The 22,290-nt window shown below is 42.3% G+C and overlaps 1 protein-coding gene across 1 annotated transcript; it reads left to right on the plus strand.

Moving 5' to 3' along the window:
• Positions 1-953: 953 nt before the first annotated feature.
• Positions 954-17,734, plus strand: HIF1A (hypoxia inducible factor 1, alpha subunit (basic helix-loop-helix transcription factor)). Its single transcript, XM_010180603.1, has 14 exons — positions 954-1,140; positions 2,112-2,257; positions 2,362-2,446; positions 5,474-5,586; positions 6,677-6,879; positions 8,310-8,416; positions 8,563-8,710; positions 9,531-9,751; positions 9,942-10,222; positions 10,747-10,869; positions 11,097-11,491; positions 12,321-12,429; positions 15,169-15,295; positions 15,459-17,734. Exons 1-14 carry the CDS (start codon positions 1,092-1,094, stop codon positions 15,608-15,610), a joined length of 2,259 nt encoding a protein of 752 aa, XP_010178905.1. The 5' UTR covers positions 954-1,091; the 3' UTR covers positions 15,611-17,734.
• Positions 17,735-22,290: the final 4,556 nt, after the last annotated feature.

Consider the following 22,290-nt stretch of genomic DNA (forward strand, 5'->3'; position numbering starts at 1 on the left):
ATGAAGACAGGGTGCCTTCAGAAAACATAACTGTATAGAAATGGACAATATGACTGCATGCTTTTGCATCGTCTGTTTAAAAATGAAAGCACGTTTAACTGCAGTGGCGTAATTTCCTCGGGAACCACAGCAGCATCGAGTTCTTGTTCAAATGTAAGAAAAATTTGGAGCTCTTGCCCGAAAGTGCTTAGTTCAAACCAGATGTGACAGACGCATGAGAGAAACGTGAAGTGGTGTGGGTACTGGGCAGAGGGAGAACCACCTGCGTTACTGACTGACGGCGTCTCGGTTGTCTCGGTGCTTGCTCTGTGTGAGCTGTCCTGTGCTTTACACGTCCTGCTGGAGTCGCATCTGACAGGACGATGGAAGGAGAATGAGGCAACTTCTTTACAGCTGAAGTGTCCCATGATAGGGGAGACTATGGACAGGGCTACGCTGGGGAAAGAGAGCTGGGAAAGGGACTTTTTGGGTCACTTGAAAAGCAGGATGCCTCAAGCTATGTCAGTGTCCCTGCTTATCTGACCTGTGAGGTGGGCTTTGTAAGGATGGTAGAAAGGGAAGAACTTGGAGAGCGTACACACTGCTACTGGAGCTGGATGTAACTTATGCGGTAGTATTTTAATAGACCTAAGGGGTTAGGAAAGAGGAAGGACTTGGAGACTAGAGAGGCAGCAGTCAAGGTCCGAGATAAGCACCTCAGGAATCGTTCTGAGAACGCAGATGTCCATTTGAAGACCTAATCTTGTTGGAAGACCATGGGTTTGAATTTATTTCTGGCACAATTCTACACACAGAATTACATTTGCACTTTTAGACTGAGGTTTTAAATGATAACTGGTTTAACTTTGATAACTGGTTAATTGGCTACTGGGCAGCTTAGTTTCAGATTTAACTTGCACAGAGTTCCTATATCAGCTCCCTATATCAACTCCAAACTTTGTTCATACAGGATTAGCTCGGAGCGCAGAAAAGAGAAGTCAAGAGATGCAGCGCGGTGCCGACGGAGCAAGGAATCAGAAGTATTTTACGAGCTTGCTCATCAGCTGCCTCTGCCCCACACTGTGAGCGCACACCTGGACAAGGCGTCCATTATGAGACTGACCATCAGCTACTTGCGCATGAGAAAGCTGCTGGATGCTGGTAAGTGAATAGCGTAGCAGAGTCTGGAAAAGGAGCCGGAGATGTATCGAGGAAGACTCCATTGCTAAAACATCAGCAGTTAAATTAATAGACACGTGAATAGTTGCATCCTTTCTCTGGACAGATGGAAGAAGACCTTACAGTAGAAATAGGCTGTTGGTGATGGCAGAGGGAAAATAAAGCCACTGCTCAATGGACTTGTTTTCCCTTTCTGCTCTGAGGATCCCAGTTGGCTCACCACGGCCATAATGCCATTTCCAGTCTCAGTTATTTGATCCTTCTCCCACAGTTCATTTCTCTCATGTAACCCTCTTTTTCCCCTCTGGAGTCGGTTGCTCCACCTGTGCTTTACTAAACCGTAGGTGGTTGCTGTAAGGCTGACTTGGCTAACTCTAGGTGTTTCTTCTGAATAGAAACTGTGAGGACTTTTTCTGTAAGTTGTACCCCACCGAAGGTGAAGTTAGCTGAGGGATGTGTCTGTACCTCTGCAGTTAAGCCTACACAAGCAGCTGGAGCAGTATCTGAGTTAGCTTGTCAACCAGTCCCTGTACAGCACGCCATGGGTGTTGCACTGGCTATTTGTCCTCGTGCACGCCTGCCTGCACCGCATGGAGGAGTAACTTTGGTAGCCGTACTGTGGAGTGTCTCCTAGAAAGCTCCTGAGAAATGATTGTAATTCCTTTTTGAGATAAATGGCAGTATTTTTGCCACCTAGACTTTTTCCTTAAGGTGGAAGGTTTATTGGTTCGTTGTGTAAAAGCAGAGGTTTAATCTCACTCTGATTTTCTGTGGTTTGTGGTGGCATTACTAGAGCTTGGAGAATGTAATTGATCACTTATCCAAGTGAATTATACTGGTTTTGAACAGTCCTGCAAGCTTTACTCCTTGCAGACTGGTGCCAGGAGTCATTCCTGACGGTAGGTGAAGAGTGACTGATGTTTACTTAAATGAAAATGTGTGGCTGCTTGTAGGTGAGCTGGAGACAGAAGCCAAAATGGAGAAGGAACTGAACTGTTTCTACTTGAAAGCTCTTGATGGATTTGTCATGGTTCTGTCCGAAGATGGAGACATGATTTACATGTCTGAAAACGTGAACAAGTGCATGGGACTCACTCAGGTGAAACACTGACACTTCCCAAGACTGTTTCAAATCCGTAAAAGTTGTTACACTTTACATATATAAAAGTTAGACACCTGTATACCTTTCTCTTTTCTTTGCAGTTTGAGTTGACAGGGCACAGCGTATTTGATTTCACTCATCCATGCGACCACGAAGAGCTGAGAGAAATGCTTACACACAGAAACGGTGAGAAGAAAAAATTGATTTCATTTACTTACGGATAACTCCTGTTGGCAATGGCACAGCTGGGTGTCTGCCAGGAAAAGGTGCTGAGAGAACACGCTACTGTGTTTTGCTGCTTAAAACTCAAAATAAACCTTGTTCAGTGATACCAGCAACAGAAATAACCAGAACGCCTTGGCAATGGCCTAACTGTAGGAGAAATGAAACTGCATTAGTACTCTTCAATCGAAAATGAAATTAATACCTAAAACAGAGTTATCGAGGGCTGAAGTAAGAATTAGCGTGCCTACAGAAGTAAAAATAGAGGTAGCTGATTGAGAATGATTGCATGCCATTGCTATGGGACATGGAGAAGTTAAATTTGTGCAGTTCTCTTGATCTGGACTCATCTTTACAGGACAACTTAAAATGTGTTCTTCCAGAAATCTGTGGTATATTTAAGACGCAAAAGCTACTGCGTTCAGGACACCATAAAACTGATTGGGGAATAGTTGGACAGCCCCAAAAAAGGCTTTGGGATTGATGTTTCTCTGCACCCTTTAATTGGTGCATGAAATTGGTATCTTTTCACACACTTCTGACTTTTCTCCAACCAAAGGAGTAGAACACCGTGTTCCCATATTCTGTGCACTTCTGAATTTAACAAATGCTCACGAATTCCTGCTTTTAAGTCTTGTAAAGTTTCATTAATGACTGTAAAGACTTGGCAGCCTGCGTGCCTCCAAACAAATCTGCTTGACTCAGTTGCTAGAAGTCTAAAATCTGACCTCTCTAATTCCTGATTCATCAAACAAAGGTTGTATGGACTCTGAATCTAGATAGTGATGAATTGCCAAGCCTGACCTCTGCTCCTCCTGTAGCACTGTAAATCAGAAGTCTCCTATGTTGTCACTCTGTTTAATTCAGTGGAAGAGACTTGATAAGATAGCGTAGCGTTAAGAGCCCCAACTTTGATTTTGCAAGCGTTTTCTAAACTTGTCTGCCCTTAGAACTGAAGTATTTCTAAGGCTGGGTTAGACTTCTACCACCCTTTGGAATAAAGCAGTGCATCTGGAGGGGGTGCGGGGTCGGGGGGGAGCTTCACTGAGGCAGTGTAAAAAACCTGGTCTTGTTGTAAAAGCTTGTTCTTAAAAATGGCACATTACTGAGCTTCCTGCAAACCAACTCTGGTACCTCTAAACTGACCAGACTGGAGTATGATGTCTGGAAAGCATTACTACAAAATCTGTTTTGCAAATGAACTTGGCAGACAAAAGTCTAAATTACAGTAATAACAGTATGTTTTTATATTTATTAGTATTCCCAGGTTGCATTCTAGTGCAGCTCTTAGCACAGTGGAGTTATGGTTTTGAATTGAGTATTAAATGCTTCCCTTTGGGGTCGTACGGGTGCAATGGTCCCAAGCTGGAGCACAGGAGGTTCAACCTGAACATAAGGAAAAACTTTTTTACTGTGAGGGTGACAGAGCCCTGGCCCAGGCTGCCCAGAGAGGTTGTGGAGTCTCCTCTGCAGACATTCAAAACCCGCCTGGACGCCTTCCTGTGTAACCTCATCTGGGTGTTCCTGCTCCGGCAGGGGGATTGGACTGGATGAGCTTTGGAGGTCCCTTCCAATCCCTAACGGTCTGGGATTCTGTGATTCTGTGAAACGAACACAGATGTGATTGGCAGCAACTGCACTGCATTCTGATTTTATCAAGTTGTTTCTTAAACTTTCAAAGCTGGCAATTTTAAAAACAATGTCCAGTGCTGAATCAGACTTGAAAAAGTTGCTGCTTAAAGCAGAGCCTTGAGCATCAGAACTTGGTAACAATAACGTCGTGTGATCTTCAGCTATGGATTTCTAGACTGGTTTAACTCACTGAATTCGGTATGCTTTTAAAAAAGTCTTGGCTGCTTCTCTGAACTCTGCTTCTGTGCGCTACCCCACCGCCCGCCCGCCTCCTTTATTTTGATGTGGTATGGAGTAGGCCTGTCCCCGTTTGGAGTTACAGACAATGTAGCACAGGGCCTTTCACATTTTTATGATGAATTTTGTCAAACCGATAACTGCAGTGTGAGCCACGATGAAGGATTTCATAGCTGCTGTTGTCTGTGGAGGACGGGAGCAAATCATTGTATAAACTTGCGTGAGCAGTAAGCTCTGATGTTCTGAACTCCCACCCTCTGCCATGATTTGGTTCTCACTCCTTAGCGCGCCTTGGCAAACTTGCTCTTCCAGCACTCCTTATCCTGGCGCTTTATTTCCTCCTTCCACACACAGTGAGCTGCCTGCAGCTCTCCTGATAGGATCAGCTTGCATTTTCTCTGCCCAGAATAGCCTCGCTAGTGATTGACTCTGAAAGGTTCTCTCCTGTAAAGGCAAAACCTTGACTTAAAGCCTGCAGTTGGCAACTAAGGCTAAAAAAATTAATGCTGCTAACACCGAATTGTATTAGGACTTCTTGACTTTTGTTTTCCTTCCCAAGAATGCTAATAATGTGCTTAAAACCTTGCTCCTTGTTTAGTCTAAGGGTGTAAATCACTGTGGAAATGTTCAGATGCGCGTGAACAGCAGAGTTGTTATTTCTGAATTGAAAAACTTAACACACTGCAGTTCTGAAGAGCTGTGGCCCCAAAATGTATTTGATTGGAACCTTCCTACAGTGAGTTACAGTGCAGACTAATTCATCAGTGCTTCTCATTCAGCATATCCTTTTCTTGTCCTCTGTTCCAATTTTAAAATATATTAAATTGTCAATCAGTCTGGTTTTTTCCCCCACAGTCTCTTTTTTCCTGAAATCTGGGAATATAGAGTTGGCTACAAATACAATACTGATCTTAAAACAGTGAAACGTCAAGTGTTTGACTACCTCGCAGTAAAAGTCATTGTGAAAAGTGTTGTTGCTGAAAGTGCTGTTAGGTTTATCAATCTTTTTAATGTATTTGTTGGGTCTACCTCGAGTCTTAGAGTTCTGTAACATGGGGTTTTCCATGCCTCTGGAAGATGATCCAGGAGCTTAAGAATTGGTTTCCTGTTTGCTTTTGCTAGGTCCTGTGAAAAAGGGCAAGGAGCAAAACACGGAGCGCAGCTTTTTTCTCAGAATGAAGTGTACGCTGACTAGCAGGGGAAGAACAGTGAATATAAAGTCTGCTACCTGGAAGGTAACTAATGCAAGGAGGACTGATGGACGTTGGCAGCTTCCTCTTTAGATGTCATAACTCACTGTATTTCACCATTTTTACTTCATGTAACGAGCTTGAGTTTCACTAAGTGCTTAACTGATTTAATGATCGTGCTTCAATACGCTGAATTTTAATGCTGAATACATCACGGGGGTAACTGAAACAATGTTTTAAAATTAGTTTTTCGGAAGTCTTTCAATGAATTCCCCATTTTAAATTAGAGGTCATTAACTTATTAGAAATTCTGATTGCTAAATATGTTTGCGCAAAGCCTTCTCTGTGAACAAATGCCTGACACCACTGATGCTGATACCCGATTTCTTCTGGTTTGACGCTGCAAATGTGACAGCTGAGGTCTCTCTGAAGGACTCCAGTACTGTTCATGCTGAAGCTGCTGGCTCTGCCTTTTGTAACAGTTGGAGCAGAACGAGTCCAGCCTGATAACTTTCTGCAGTCAATGCATTTTCTCCTCTGGACAAAACGTAACCTTTTACTGCATCGAGTGGCATTATGGGTCACACTTTTCTTTTACAACTTAAATTTAGTTATTGTGGATTAAACAACTTCCTTGCTGCTGTCTTGACTTCAGAATGGTTAAAAAAACCAAAAACCAACCCCAAACCACAAAATGCCAAACCTCTTTTGAAGAATGTGTTTGATCTTTTACATCAGTTCTGCAAAAGATGTAAAATGGAGGTTGCTACATTGCCGTAACTTTCAAATTGAAATAGCACGATACCTTCTGCCGAGGCAGTTGTTTATCAGTGTCATCATCAGTGTAACCTTCAAAGCCCGGCTCACAGCAGTGCAGAAGAGCCTAACGCCGCTTCAGCCGGCGCCCGAGAGGAACACGTTGGTAGCCGGCGAGGTGTGCCTGTCACGGTGCAGAGTGAGCACTGCTGCTCTCCTGCAGCCACCCGTCCGAAAGCACTGCTGCCCTGCTGGTGCTGCTATCGCTTTGAGGGGTGGGGAGGGGAAGGACTTTGCTTCGGGTGCGCTACTGAAAATACAGCTGTGTTGTCTCACGGGCAAGAACCTGCTCTCTTTCTAAAATACAACTTTCCCTTAGGTACTGCACTGCACTGGACACATCCGTGTATACGACACGTGCGGTAACCAAACGCACTGTGGCTACAAAAAGCCTCCCATGACGTGTCTGGTGTTGATCTGTGAGCCTATTCCTCATCCATCAAACATTGAGGTCCCCTTGGACAGTAAAACGTTCCTCAGTCGTCACAGTCTCGATATGAAATTTTCCTATTGTGATGAAAGGTAATCTATAGATATATATCTATAGATATATCTGTATATATATGGAGAGAGTACTTTAAAAATAATTAATTTGAAGGATATACGGTACCTGGTACATGTTGACCAATGTTGGCAGTATACATTTAGGTAGTCTTACTTGTTAACTTGATTCATCTGTGCAGTGGAGTCATCACTGGGATGCTTTGGCTTTTACTAATTGATCAGGACGTCTTCTTTAAGACCCAGGTTTTTAAATCTGAGGGTATGGGGTTATTACTTTGGAATAAAGCCTTTACCTGCAGTTAACTGCCTGTTCAAACTGGTCTTTAGCATAGTGGCAGCAATTAAATTGGAATGAGAAGATACTTCTGGACACTGAAAAAACCAGGAAAGATTTTGTTTGTTAAAGATGGTGGTGCATTTTGGTGACTGAAAAGAGTACGTGTGTAACACTTGTCAGATGCCTTTTATTGCTACCACTTCCCCCCTCTCCCTTCCTCAGGAGATCAGTGTCTGCTTTCTCTAGCCCAAAAACCCCCACAACTTCAGCTGTGCTCGTAATGCAGTACAAGTGCTGTTGAAAACGTGGGTTTGTGTTCTGGTACAAGTCATGGACGTAGTCACATTCACAAGACTGCTCTTGCTATGCTCTAGAAACCTAGCTTGATAAACTTGAAAAAACAGGAGTGAAGGAAATTATTGGCCTGAGATTTGTATGGTGGGTGGCTTTTTTTGTTTGCTTGGTTTTTTTAATGGGGTATTATTTGTTATTGCCTACGAAGAGTTTTCATCACAGAATCGAACTTCTAATCACTTGCTGCAGTGTAGACGCAAAGAGGTGTTTAGCGCAGGTTGTTCTCTGTCCTCTGCAGTAACTGCCTTTACGTGACTGATGGTGTCACACAGAAGGTACCGATTCAGTCACATCCTGCGTGCGGAACAGGGCACAATAAATGCATTCCCCTGGTTAGCACTGCCCTCTGGGGGCTGAGGAAAACACGGCTTTCCTGAAAAGCTGGCAGGGGTTGACAGCGAGAAGAATAAACCTGAGTCCTAATTTCTTTTAGTTGCAGCTTTAAAACGTGTTTGTTATTTTATGAAATGCTCTCATTTCTGTAAGCTGGGTGTTCTAGTCCATACGTAGCTGGTCTACCTTTAAGCAAAAAAAAAAAACAGTCTAGAAAGTAGGGGTTTACTTAATCTTGTCCACCATGGACAAATATTCAATGAGAAGTAAAATCCTCTGCCTGCTGAAATTTCTCTTTTAAAGAAGCATAAAAAGTAGCAATTAATTCCAAAGTGAAAACTCCCAGTAAACCAAAACTGCTACCAATGTGTATGGAGGCGACTCTTTGGATGCTTGGACATCCAGAAAGATCCTGATGCTCTAGTGTTTGTGCTAGCCCATGCCTGCTTCTCTTCACTGATGTTTCTTTTCCCTTGTTTTAAAGAATTACAGAATTGATGGGGTATGAGCCAGAGGAACTCCTGGGTCGCTCAATCTATGAGTACTATCATGCGCTGGACTCTGACCATCTGACCAAAACACACCATGACAGTAAGTCCTCCAGCTACCAGCCATGAGAGCAGCAGAAGAACAAGAGCTTTCTCTTAATGTCTCTTAATTTTCTGTATGTACTTATCTTAAAAGGTTTCATTTTTTCCTCTCCCTGTAATTAAAGCTGGTGTCCTTTCTGCTTTTAGTGTTCACAAAGGGGCAGGTGACAACAGGACAGTACAGAATGCTCGCTAAACAAGGTGGCTATGTCTGGGTTGAAACTCAAGCAACTGTTATCTACAACACTAAGAATTCTCAGCCACAGTGCATAGTGTGCGTGAACTACGTGTTGAGGTAAGCGGAGTGGACACTGCTATTTGTCATCGCTTGGGCTGAAGCTGATGCCAGGTACTAATGGCACTGTGTTTGAACACGTTATGATGTTACTCTCTTTCCTACCAGTGAAATTTTTGCTTAGGAAACTGCCAGTCCTAGGATTAGGAATTGTATTTGAAAACAGAAAACGCTTTTTTGGTCAGTGGGAAGATCTCTGCAGGCAAATGAGTCCAGGCCCAGCCTCTTCTGGGTTGTCGTGACAGAAGCGTTTGGGAATTTGTGTGCACTCCAGACAACTCTGCAGTCTGGAGCAGTTAATTTCACTAATAAGTCTTAGTCATGGAGTCAGCAGCAGAAATGGTGTCTGTCTTAATCCCATTTATTTTTTCCTTCCTTAGAATTCCTTTTAATTGAAACCTTCAACTGAAGGCAGACTTGTCGACTGTTCTCTGCAACTGTGTAATCGTCCTAAAGTAGTTTTTCAAAACTGTAGTGAATGTACCAATATTAATCTTTCAACATATTGTACATTAATTTAAAGCAAAGAAAATTGGTTTAGGACATATCTAACTTCTATTTTTTTTCATTGCTTTCTCAATGATTTCAGAAAAGCATGTTTATTTTTGTTACTTCTTTTGATGGCACCACAATTAGTGCTTGCTTTGCCAATTACTTTTGAGGAAAGAATGAGTAAGAGAAAAAGGAATTCTTATAGCTCCTATCCTGTTAATTGTGGGGGGTGTGTGATGTTTTTGGTGAGGTTTTTTTGCAACTTACGGAACTGCAAATTTACTCCCTTTTAGCTGTTCTTTAACAGTCATCCTCCTTTCTCTGACAGTGGAATTGTTCAGAAGGACTTGATTTTTTCCCTTGGACAAACTGAGTGTATGTTGAAACCAGTGGAGTCTCCCGAAATGAAAATGACCAAAATATTCAGCAAAGATGACCTGGATGACACCAACAGCCTTTTTGAGAAACTTAAACAGGAACCAGACGCTTTAACCGTGCTGGCCCCAGCTGCTGGAGACACAATTATCTCTCTGGATTTCAGCAGTAATGGTGGGTGTGCCTTTAAACCGGAGAGCACGCGAATTAGTGAAGTCAGTGTTGTACAGTAAACTCTGAATAATAACCTACCCTACCAGCGTCACTCGCCTAGTGGTGGTTCAGCCGCTGTTTAAACTTAGTGAGGCCCGTAGACACGCTCAGTATTGTTACTTAGATTGATGGTTTCTTTTAATTTTTATAGAGTCTGATGAACAACAATGTGATGAAGTTCCTTTGTATAACGATGTAATGCTCCCCTCATCCAGTGAGAAATTGCAGAATATAAATATGGCAATGTCCCCACTGCCTGCCTCTGAAACTACAAAGCCACTTCGTAGCAATGCTGATCCTGCACTCAATAGAGAAGTTGTATCAAAGCTGGAGCCTAACACAGAGCCACTCGAACTTTCTTTTACCATGCCTCAGGTGCAGGAGCGACCAGCCAGCCCTTCTGACGCAAGTACCAGCCAAAGCTCACCCGAGGTTAGTTCTGTCACTTGGATACAGTCAGTAAAACGAGTGTGGTGCTGGGGCTTGTGGAGCACGTCTGGTTCAAGATGCAGCCGAGACAAGAATTTAGAGTAATCTCTGAGTTGTGACCTAGTTCAGCTCACGCCGTGATCTGAGGAAGAAGACAGATACATTTTCATACTGAAAATGCTTTTCATTAGTGAGTCTTGCAAACTCGTGCAGTGCCACCTGAAAGAAATAAAGAACCTGGGATTGGTCTCTATAAAAGAATGGTTCAGAGACAACTTTAGTAAACAGCAGATTAGTTGCAGTTAATTACAGAGACTATTTCCAGGTTCCACCTAATCATGAGCTTCCCAAGAGAGGTAAATTTTAATGTATACTGATGAGTGTACTTTCCTTTCCCACTTTAATGTTGTGCAACTATAGCTTGGAATTAGTTTTCCGTTAGAACATTCTTTTCAGAGAATCTGTAGGTACAAGGCAAAATGATGTAATGACAGAAACCTAAAACTGCACTCACCGTGTTTTCACAGCCCAGTAGTCCCAACGACTACTGCTTTGATGTGGATAATGATATGGCTAATGAATTCAAACTGGAATTAGTGGAGAAACTCTTTGCGATAGACACAGAAGCAAAAAATCCATTCTCTACTCAGGTAACGTACATTAACTTAAAATTCTGTATCATCTTAATACTTATTGTGCTTCTCTTTCTCTTCGAATGTCTTCAGGAACCCCTTTCATCTTCTATGTAATACATTAAAACAAATTGAAAAAAGAAAATTGTAAGGATTTGGTAAAAGGAAAAGCCTTAATGAAGCCGTGAAGTTACAGCTGAGATGGTCTGACCTATTTGTAACTTTTTACCTCTTGCGTTTTCCAGGAAACTGATTTAGACTTGGAGATGTTGGCTCCTTACATCCCAATGGATGACGACTTCCAGTTGCGCTCCTTTGATCAGCTGTCTCCGCTGGAAAGCAGCTCTTCCGGCCCTCAAAGTGCAGCCACCATTACCATATTTCAGCAGACTCAGACACCACCAAGCACTGCTGATGAAATAAAACCAGCTACAGAACGCGTGGATGATGTGAAGACGATAATTGTTCCTTCATCTCCTGGCCACTTAATCAACGAAACGAGTAGTGCCCCAGCGTCACCGTATGGGGGGAACAGGAGTCGAACTGCGTCTCCGATCAGAGCAGGAAAAGGAACAGTGGATCAGACGGAAAAATCCTGTCCGGCAACCCCCAGTTTGCTAACAGTCACTCTGAACAAAAGGTATTCTCAAAGTGAAGCTTAAGCCCTAGTGTGTGTTCAAGAAATGAGATACAATGCTTTTTTAAATACTGCCAACTGCTGTACGTTGTCTTCAGCGTTCCACTTCAACGTAGAAATTGAAATTTGGGAATTTCAAACACGTTTGGGGTTTTTTTGTACAGTAAGCTTCCCTAAAGTTAATGTCACCGTAGCTTTTACATTAGCATCTCATGGAATAGGCAGCTGCTGTACGCAAACGGTGTTCATGGATTTGTTGTGGTTCTGTACCTGACACGCAGCCTTTTCCAAAGGATGCAGCAGGCAATTTACAGGCAGTTATACCCACACCGTACTTCTGGTGGGGTTTTCTTGTCCCCTTGTTACGAGGTAGGCAGCACTGCAGTCTGTGTGTTACCTGTATTGCTTTTAAAATGGGATGTAGTTCATAATGATGGACTGTGGCATTTGTAGATGAGACAGAAAATCCTACAAACATCAGACCTTTGATACGCTGAAGCTTTATCTGTACGTAGAAATAATGCAGAATAGACTTCTCCTCACCCTTCCCTCCCTTCTTTCTGTTGAAAGTGAATTGTTGAACTTTTGTCCTTTTTTTTTTTCTGCAAAGACTTGAAAGTTTTTGTTATAACTCATTCTGAGCTTCACGGCAAGATTAAAAGCTAACATTTGCTATGCTTATAGACGGCGATTGTTGAAATGAGTAGATGATGAAAGAAAAGTAGCACAGTTCATAAATTCAGTTCTGTGATATTATATGTAAGTGTCCACAAAAGAAGAATGGCCTGAGGGTAGTAGAAACGTCTTAACAGCCTGAATCAATTTTTCTTAGATCTACTGCACTGGATGAAGAACTAAATCCAAAGATGCTAGCTTTGCATAATGCTCAGAGAAAACGAAAAATGGAACATGATGGTTCACTTTTTCAGGCAGTTGGAATTGTGAGTTTTGTTTTACCATTTTAAAATATTCACTTTTAACCTTGCAATTTCTGAATGAGGCATCAGTGCAGACCCCCGAGTTTAGCTGTTGGTTTGCAGTGGAATCGTGGGATCAGAAGCAACAGTTTGATAGCGCAGTTCCCACATAAATGCGGATACTCTGATTCTCTTTCACTGTCGGGTGTTTCACAAGTGCCCTCTATACCCAAGCACATCTCTTGATTAGGTAGAAGATGCTCTTCTGCGAGCGTATGTTCTTCAGTAGAATATGCACAAATGTAAGATACCCCATTTAAATTTATAATTGCCATACTTAGTTCACTTTTGAGTTTAAACTCAGTTTTCCTATTTGTCAATACTGGAGACAGTGTTCTTACGCTTCTCTCTATGCTTTCATTTTTCTATGGAGTCTGAGAGTCCTTTTTTCGATCAGTTAACAAGACCACCTGAACTGTAAGGGAACAGAATTCACATAACCTGGCAAATGTACATTACTACCACTTTTATTTCCTGCACGCACTCTCTAGTATTAGCGTGCCTGGTTGTGAGGAGCACATCATCTGTCCTAGCTATTCAAAAGAAACTTTAAGGTATTCTTAGACTTGTGCCACTTAACTGGGGCTATGCACCTCGTTATTTTCTGCAAGGGTATTTTGTCTCCATAATCTCTGTCACCGTCAGCTCTTGGTATTTTGAGATCTTGAGCTTTGCCATTACTCGCTGTTCTCTCTTGTCTTCATTGCAAACTCTCACTTCTCTCAAGTTTTGCACAGTCAGTCATTAGTTCCTGTACTGCAACGTGGCCTGTGGAGACTCTTGTCTCTCTCGTGGTCCATCTCCTAGGTGTAGTCATCCATTATGAGCTAGGGTGCAGGATTTTCTTTCTCTTAAACTATGAATTACTCCTGTATAAGCATTCTGCTTTGGGCATGAGACAAACCACTGTATGACGTACGTCAGACAGATGCACTGTATACTCTCATTGCTCTCCTAGGAGAGCTGCAGACACTTTTCTTTGTCCATTGTTTTTCTTGTGGCAAGCATTCTTTATATCATGTTTATAGTACTGTTTTAATTTGCTAAATGCTTTGCACTTCCATGCATGTTGTTTTGTTGCTTCCAGTAGCCCTGTAAGAATTCACAGCTCTCCAAGAAGTTTCATTGCCTTCTTCTCATGCAATGGTGCTACAGCTGTCATACGGTGCTGCTGATAAAATACTCAAAACAGCATGGGATGTCATGGACAGTTCTGTATTAACTGCTGTAATAGTGTCCAGGCTTCCATGCTTAGTGTCTTTTTACTGCTTACATGTTCAAACTTCATCCTTAGCTAAACCTTTTTCTTTTTTCCATACCTGACAAAAGCGTTATGTATGTCTGGATGGTTTCTGCACAGCCAAAAGCTGAATTTTCCATGTGGCTGGGTCTTACTGATGTTCCTTCAAGCAAGTGCTTCTGTTGTTTGGTTTCTTTCTCCACAGTGGGTTTCTGAGAGGATGAACTGGGCCGTGCACACGCACGGCAGAAAAATGATGTTAAGTCTGGGTTTAGAATATGTGGTATTTTGGGATTGTGAGAACTTTCCACAATTTCTTAGCTGTAAGGAAGTGGGGCTTATTTTGCCAAGAGTGAAAATAAGTGAAGACCAAAGTACTACTGAAGTTTTCTAGAAAACAGGAGAATTAGACAAGGGCAAGATGTGTTATAGCAAGACACTGAAATAATGATCCAAGTCATTACACTGAAGAAGATGCCAGCTGTATCTTTCTTAAGATGAAGGGCTGTATTGCATTCACAGTAAAAACAAGAGTAATAAACCAGCAACAGCGTCGGTGGCCGACTTTACTACGAAATGCAGCTTCTAAGTCTGAGTTGTTTCACTATTCCATTACACAACTGTCCTTTTGACTTGCGTGGATGTTTTATAACCTGAAAATAGAAGTTCTCTGCTATGTTAAGGGTCCGGGATGATGGCAGCACTCTGAAATACCTTTCCCTCTTTCTGCAGCAGTCAGCACTGCTAACAAGACAGAACTTTGCAGACTCAACTGCTTTTGCTAGCAAACTTGATAGTAAGGTGGCGTTTTTTCCTTCCATCCCATCTGTTTCAGTGGCAGCTTCTTCTTTCTTACCCTGTTTATGCGGCGCCCTTAAAAGCTTTCTAATCTCTGCGTCTTCTATGCTGCTGTCAGAACAATACGCGAAGGAGCCGTATCTGCAGTGCAGTGGCTTAGGGCTGCTTTCCCCACAGGACTTGACTCAGATGGCTTGGTGGCAATAACTGGAGTGCAAGCAGAACTTATATCTTAAATGCAGATAGAATCAACCTATCAAGGTTCCCGAATCTCCTGTCTACACCATTAATTCCAGTGCAGAAAACCATGAGACACTCAGTGAAAACCTGATGCTTACTCACACAGAGCAGTGGTCATTAAATGGGCGTGTGTGTACATGTACATGCTAATCTTGAGCATGGTAGCTGCTGATAACCAGGGCTTAGTAAGTGCTTTCTGTAAGGGAAGTAAGGTCTTGAAATCTAATTCAGTTCTCTTTTAAGTAATTTTCAAGGCCAGTATACTTAGAAATGTATTTCTCCCCAAGTTCTGACTGAAGTCCACTCGAAGTTGTATCAATGCCGACATTAGTCATTAGTGACAGAACTGTTAGGGTGGAAGAGGGATGTGGAGGGCTAGAAAGATACCGGATTCAATAAAGAAGATGTATTGTATTTCTTCCTAGGGGTCTTTATTCCAGCAGACAGGTGACCGTGGAGGAAATGCATCACTTGCTTGGAAACGTGTAAAGGGATGCAAAACAAACGGTCGTAATGGAGTGGAGCAAAAGACAATCATTCTACTATCAACTGGTCAGTATCTGCTTTTAATACATAGAGGGGAGTGAAGGGGGGCCACGTGAAAGAACCGAGTGACAAAACCGTATCCAAACCCACCTCCTTTACGAACAATTTTGGAGGAAAGGTTAAGCATCGTGAATAAAGTGCGCTTTTTCTCCTTCCCCTCCCTCTTTAGACATAGCCAGTAAACTGCTAGGGCAGTCGATGGACGAAAGTGGACTACCCCAGCTCACGAGTTACGACTGCGAAGTAAATGCTCCCATCCAAGGCAACAGAAACCTGCTACAGGGGGAAGAACTGCTCAGAGCTCTGGATCAAGTTAACTGAGCTTTCACAATACTTGTTCCTTTCTTGGACACTGGTGAATCATCACCTAAAGCAGTCTATTTATATTTTCTATATCTGATTTTAGAAGCCTGGCTACAGTACTGCACTAATTCAGTTAGTTCAGTTTTGATCCCCTTTCTACTTATTTTGACAGTCTTTTTAATATGTTCTTTACCTAACAGTAACTCAAACTATAGCGCATTTTTATAATCCTTTGGTACATGCACTCTTAAGTCCATTACATTTAAAACACATTTGCAATAGCAGCTTTGAAATATGCACCTGGTTGTAAAAGAAAAATATTTATTTTTTGGCTGGGGAGTTGGTCACCAAAACTCATCATTAGTGAAACGTCAACACAGGAAGAACTGGCAATACTTCCATCCTGCTCTTCATAGGTAGCTGGAAAACTCGTGCGCTCTTAACTCTTTATGTTCAGATAAGTTTTTTATTTTAATAGTTTTTATAAGAAACAACAATGCTTTTCAGCAGTGCATTGTAGCCACAATCGCACAATATATTTTCTTAAAAAATACCAGCAGTTCCTCATGCAATATATCCTGCATTTATAAAACCTAGTTTTTAAGAAGAACCTTCTTTTGTTTGCCTACGAAATCATGTTTAAACCTGGATTATGTCATTATTTTAGTCACTTGTAATATAAATTGTTCTTAAATGCTGTCTTACGCTTTTGACTTAAATGAGTGTGGTTAGTCAGAGGAAAGGCTTTATCTGGAAAGGGCTAGCAGCATTTCATTTGGATACGTTCTCAATTTAGAGAGTTTGATGTTCTTAAAGTAGTCACTTTGCCAGCTTAAAAAAAAATAAATTCCCTGCCTGTAGTTGTTGAAGTTAACGCTAATATTGTATATGATCTTAAGTCTAAATGTTCAGCTTACCCTGTGTGGTATAGGTGATATTTCAAGCAGACTGTAAAACATCTTGCGTTGTTAGCAGAGTTTTATCTAGTACATCATTGAGTTGCTCAATATTTTGATGTCTTGGTTTTATGCACCTTGTTGCTATTAAAATCCATATGTTTTCATGTAGATTTCAATAACTTGAATATATTTAGAAGCCTTTTTATTTAGAAATATATAGTTGTCACACACATCTTATTTTCCTTTATGTACTGTACAAAACCTCCATTCACTCATCCTTTTGCTCTTTGTGGTTGGATCTAACACTAACTGTATTGTTTTCTTACATCAATAAACTACATGTGGACCAGGCCCCCTTGGGGAGTGTGTTATCTGGGAAATGAGATAATTTATATTTTTGTTAGTGGTTCTTGTTCATCCGTGTTCCCTTTTGAACTTTAGAGTTGATCGGAAATCACCGCTTCCTCCTTTTGATTGTACCATCTCCGCGTTAATTATTTGAGCCTGTTCAGTACTGGAGTCTCCTAGACACTGTTGTACTACCGCTCGCCAAAGATGTTCCGTTTTTAGACCTGTTATCACACCAGTGAGCAAACCTGACGCTGACAAGACGGTGTATTTGTGTTGCTGCAGAGGGGAAAGATTCTTCCTTACCAACCGCTCCGAGGCTTGGCTCTGGAAGCTTTATCAAGGTAACAGTGGAAAGCAGGAAACAGTAAAATTCACAGGAGTGATCAATTGAGGATGGATGTTTATCACAAAACTGCATGATTCCAAAATTCAGTTGGTACTTAATGATAAAAATTGTTGTACGTTCTTGTGCTGTTGACTTTAACTTTGGCTAGGTGACTTTTCTCATTTTGCTGTCATAAAAAACTGCTGATACAATCTTGTAATATGTAAATACGGTCAAAATAGTCGTGCGTTCTTCAAACTACTTTAAAAAAATCCCTTATCTCAGTGTAAGAAATCAAATGTGGAGTGTCACAAGAATTATTCTGGTTTTATTTTGAAAACTTCAGTTTCACTGGACTCGTGTCTGTTGAAATCAATGTAATAGCACATAAGCTTAACCTGTTTTTAAAAAATTATTGTTACTGTTTCACTGAAACAAGCACTTTTCACTGTAATAAACTAAAGGGAGAGTGCCAGCTACTTGTTAAAGATAAGGTACTGGTAGCAGAAGACGGTTGTATACTTAAGGTTTGAGTAGAAGGTGCACAAAGAGAGGAGAAAGCATGTAGGTGCACTGAGCTAGAGCTGGAGAAAGAACACCTTGAATAGATACACCTGCTACTGAATAATATTCAGTAATATAATATTTTTAATGCAGCCTTTAAGTGCACAAAGTCTAAAAAGGTCTCTGGATAAAACCAGCAGAGCTACCGCATAGCTGCTGCGTGAGGGCTCTTGGTGTTCTTTGCGTGGCATCTCTGTCAGCAGTTCAGAGGTTTAATAGTGAAGTTGCTAGAGGCTTACGTAAAGCACCAGCTGTTGGGGCATCCCCTGTGCTCAGCTGCACATGGATTGAGTGATGCTGCTGTGAGACACTGAGGAGTCCTGCAAACAGGAGAGGTACAGCTGAGTTCTGCTGCTTTTACTGCCCTGGCAAGCTCAGGGCTGGCCTGCTGGGTTATCCCTTTTCATGTCCCATGGGAAACTTCACAGCATCCTGCCTGGTGGTGGTCTGCTGCTCTCTTGACCTTACTTTGAAGGAGCCTGACCTGTTTGGGTCTGTGAGTTCCTCTGCTTCAATTGAGGGCAGTAAATTTGCATAGAGGAAAAACTTAAGTGACCAATGTGATTTACGGTTATGAGCCTGCTGGAATCTGGTCTTAATGACAGCTGTGGACTTAAATGAGCCCTGTTTCATCTAAGAATCTTCCCAATTCTAAGCACATTTTTAAATTCTATAACAAGGCACAGCATTTTATTTACTGCCCTGGTAAAAGTGACTGAAACAAGTAACTAATGGAGTGAACTGCAGTAGCTGCAGTGGTTTCCTCTAGGAAAAAAAAATCCACCAAACCAACCAACCACAAAACACCAAACCTCCTAAAGACACTGAAGAAGCTTATTTTGGATAAACTGATCAGTTCTGCTTCCAGTGAAATACAACTGAAATAACTGCCGGTTAAACTACTGCATATGTAATAGTAATTTTACATTATTGAAAAAGCTGCTTAATTAAACAGCTGAACGATGAGCAGAAATGTGGGCTGTTCCACCAGTGCTTCGGGCAGTACCCTACCACTGCCAACCAGACTGGAGCCGGACACGGGCACCCATCTGCTCCCATCCCTGCTGAGGAGCTGCTGCTGAGCAGGGCATGCATCTCCCAAATGGTGCTGCACTTAACACATCATTCAAACTGGAATTGTCCAGCATGAAAATGAACTTTCACAGGCCAGGAGTACTTTGTAGGAAGACCATTTTCATAGGAATTCATGCGAGTTGGGTATCCAGCTTTCATTAAAAATACCATTAGCAATCAGGCACTTGACTCCCTGGAAAGCTCCAGTCTGGACAACTGATTTTTGATCCAAATTCTAGAAATGAGTAGTCATTTTCCTTCTGCTTCCTCATTTACCTTGAGCAAGGCTTGCCAAGTTACCAAAAAGTTAAGAGAGTTTGCTACTGGATTTATACAGTATGGTAGATTTTGTGAATAATGGCAGTATTCTCTCATAAAAAAGTGGTATATTTTAATGGAATTCTTTTTTGAAACCAAGTACAACATACTGCGATTGATATTTCTCTTGAAACATTTTTGACATACTTGTGACTGTATTTCTTTTTGATTGTGTAACAGTATAAAATTCAATAAAAGAGAGGGTTTGTTTCTAATCTGTGATCTTTCTGTTCATCTGTTATCCCCTATTTTAAAGGCAGAGATGGCAAAACCACTTCTTAAAGTGAACAGAAGCACCACTGTGCAGCATAACTAATGCTCCTTGCCTGTTTGAGGTCTGATTTGCCTACTACTGAAGTCAGAAGCTTTGACACTAAGATGATGGAGGGAGTGGAGCATCTCCCTGATGAGGAGCGGCTGAGGGAGCTGGGGCTCTTTAGTTTGCAGAAGAGGAGACTGAGGGGAGACCTCATTCATGGTTATAAATATTTAAAGGGTGAGTGTCACGAGGATGGAGCCAGGCTCTTCTCGGTGACAAACAATGATAGGACAAGGGGTAATGGACACAAACTGGAACACAGGAGGTTCCACTTCAATTGGAGAAGAAACTTCTTCTCAGTGAGGGTGACAGAGCATGGCCCAGGCTGCCCAGAGAGGTTGTGGAGTCTCCTTCTCTGCAGACATTCAAAACCCGCCTGGACGCCTTCCTGTGCAACCTCATCTGGGTGTTCCTGCTCCGGCAGGGGGATTGGACTGGATGAGCTTTGGAGGTCCCTTCCAATCCCTAACGGTCTGAGATTCTGGGATTCTGTGTGAAGTGTACTGGGGTCTGTTTTCCAAAAGCATTTATAAACTCTGTCTTGCCCTCACAGCTGAATCCTGTTCACTTTAAACACTATGGTTATCCCACCTGAATTAAGCAGACTGCATGCATGAACAAAAGAGATTAAACACACAACAAGGTGGACATCAGGGATGGGATGGTGTAGGTTTTCCTGTGAGAAGCAAAAGGGTGAGCAACAGATACAGAGCCAGAGGGACAGAAAACATTTATGAAACGTCTTTGAGTAATCACATCAAGAACGCCCTTAGTAACAAAACAAACTCGTTGGGATCCAAGGTGACGTCTCCAGCTGATTTCAGCTGCTCGCAGTACATGCAAATAACTTCACGAGAATTCGGGACGTTCTATCTCATTAAATCAACACTGCTTCCCATTGCACAGATTAACAATCTTTTGCAATGTGTTTGCTTGCTTGGGAAGTCTGAAGGCAGAAGGGATATGCAAGTGCTGTCACAGTACAGTATAATCCTGTCACTCGGTATTAGTGATAGGGTTGAACATACAGGAGTTTGAATACAGTATTTAATAAGATATATCCATGATTTATTTTAACGTTTCCAATTTGAAAATGAGTTCTGATACAATCACACAAGGTATTAAGAAAAACAAGGCATTGCCATGTGCAACTGCAGAACGCCCTGTTGTTTATAGCTGCCCAGGATAAGTGACTTTTTAACTTGCAATTTGTGAGCTAGGAATTAACACGGCAAACAGGACTTCATCCTTCTGTGTAGGAGTTAAATAAGGATAAAGAAGATGCAGTAACCAGCACACTCTTCCTTACATCATCTAATCATTTTTTAAACTTTTTGTTTTTAGTTTGGAAGGCAGCCTATTAAGAATTAAAACATGCTAGTGAAAAATCTAAAAGACCGCGAGATGAAAACCCATAATCTATCACGAAGTGTAGAGTATTAATTAGGCTAAAAACGGACACTGTGTTTCACTGCAGACTCTACAGAAGGGGAGCTCTGTGAAGAGACCCCCTTGCCTTTTTTTTTTTTTTAATTCCTTTGCATTTTCATTCTTTACACGGTAGCCAAACTTTCTGAAAGGAAAGACTTAACACGTGTTAACGTACGGGCACATCACCTCATCCTCACTTCATCTTACACCATCCTACACAAAAGTGTCTTCACACGCAGCCTCATATACCTCAGGGAAAAAAAAATCCATCCAGTGTTTTCTGAAACGCCGTCTCTGAGAAATCACAACGCTCACTGCACACTTAAAATACAAACATCATCAAACACACTCAAGCTTTATAAATTCGGCACGACTCCAGCAAACTCGCTCCACGATGTGTCAATTATTAACTTTCCTGTGCTTAAGCACATTGAGGGAAGCACGTTATAACCATTTCCCCAATAGCCGCAGCATTCTGTTTCAAAATCAGTGCAGTCTGTTGAAGACGGGGTCACGTACCGGACAAACAGGGTCACTGCCCCACGACTGCCTCTAAACAGGAATTAAGTGATAGATGAAAACGTCTTTTCAGAAAAAGAGCCAAACCAAAAGCCAGCAGGTGCAGCTCTCCCCCTGCAGCTGCTAAAACCTGCCCGAGTTCATGTGTAGTAGCTCTGCTAATGCCTCTGTTCCTGTGATCAATGCCAGTGGCAGTCAGCGCTGCTTACAGACATCAGCTGTTTAGCTGATGGCCATTCATTTCCTACTCATCTACAACGGCTGCTAAAGGATGGATTGCAGCGACCTTTGGGGAAGTACAATAAATACAGAAAAATGCTTTCGTGCCTGAAGCACTGTGGAAGCTGCTATCATTGTAGGATCTGACAGCTTGAAGCACCTAGAAAGCTAGGAAAAGAGCGACCTTTGGATCAATCAATTGATGCTAATAGTGAACTGGAGAACATCACGGTACCAGAGCCAGCAGAATTTCAAATTCATTTTGCAGTGCATGATTATTTGAGAAAGCGAAATGTGAAGTTTTCAACCTGGTCACAGAGCGAAACTCCTGCGGGTTTAAATATCCCAAAGGCAGCACCCAACGCACCATCCCATGAGTATTCCCTACTTCCTCTACGTGCCATTTTCCACCTCTTCAGGGTGAAATGATGGTCCAGGGGCCATCTCCCACAAGCAGAGTTCACAGCCCTCCTCTTCCCCCACGGGTGCAGAAGCGTTCAGCCGCTCTCCTGCCGAGCTTGGGGACCCGCTCCCCAGAGCAGGCGCTGCTGGTTCGGCTGCTGCCGCCCAGCCCCGCTCCCACAAGACCGCAGCCCGGCTCCGGCCAAAGCCCTGGCGACCGAGGCGATTCCGCCCGCGGGCGCCGATCACCACAACGACGCCCTAAAACCCTAGCCCC

The sequence above is a fragment of the Mesitornis unicolor genome, unplaced genomic scaffold (genome assembly GCF_000695765.1).
Source record: "Mesitornis unicolor isolate BGI_N332 unplaced genomic scaffold, ASM69576v1 scaffold11250, whole genome shotgun sequence".
Taxonomy (NCBI): Eukaryota; Metazoa; Chordata; class Aves; order Mesitornithiformes; family Mesitornithidae; genus Mesitornis; species Mesitornis unicolor.

Excerpts from the sequence above, each read along its gene's own strand:
- HIF1A (XM_010180603.1), top strand. The coding sequence starts at position 1,092 with ATGAGACTGACCATCAGCTACTTGCGCATGAGAAAGCTGCTGGATGCT. Across the intron at positions 10,223-10,746 it reads CCAGCCAAAGCTCACCCGAG|CCCAGTAGTCCCAACGACTA; the intron begins GTTAGTTCTGTC and ends GTGTTTTCACAG. Across the intron at positions 12,430-15,168 it reads TTTTTCAGGCAGTTGGAATT|GGGTCTTTATTCCAGCAGAC; the intron begins GTGAGTTTTGTT and ends ATTTCTTCCTAG.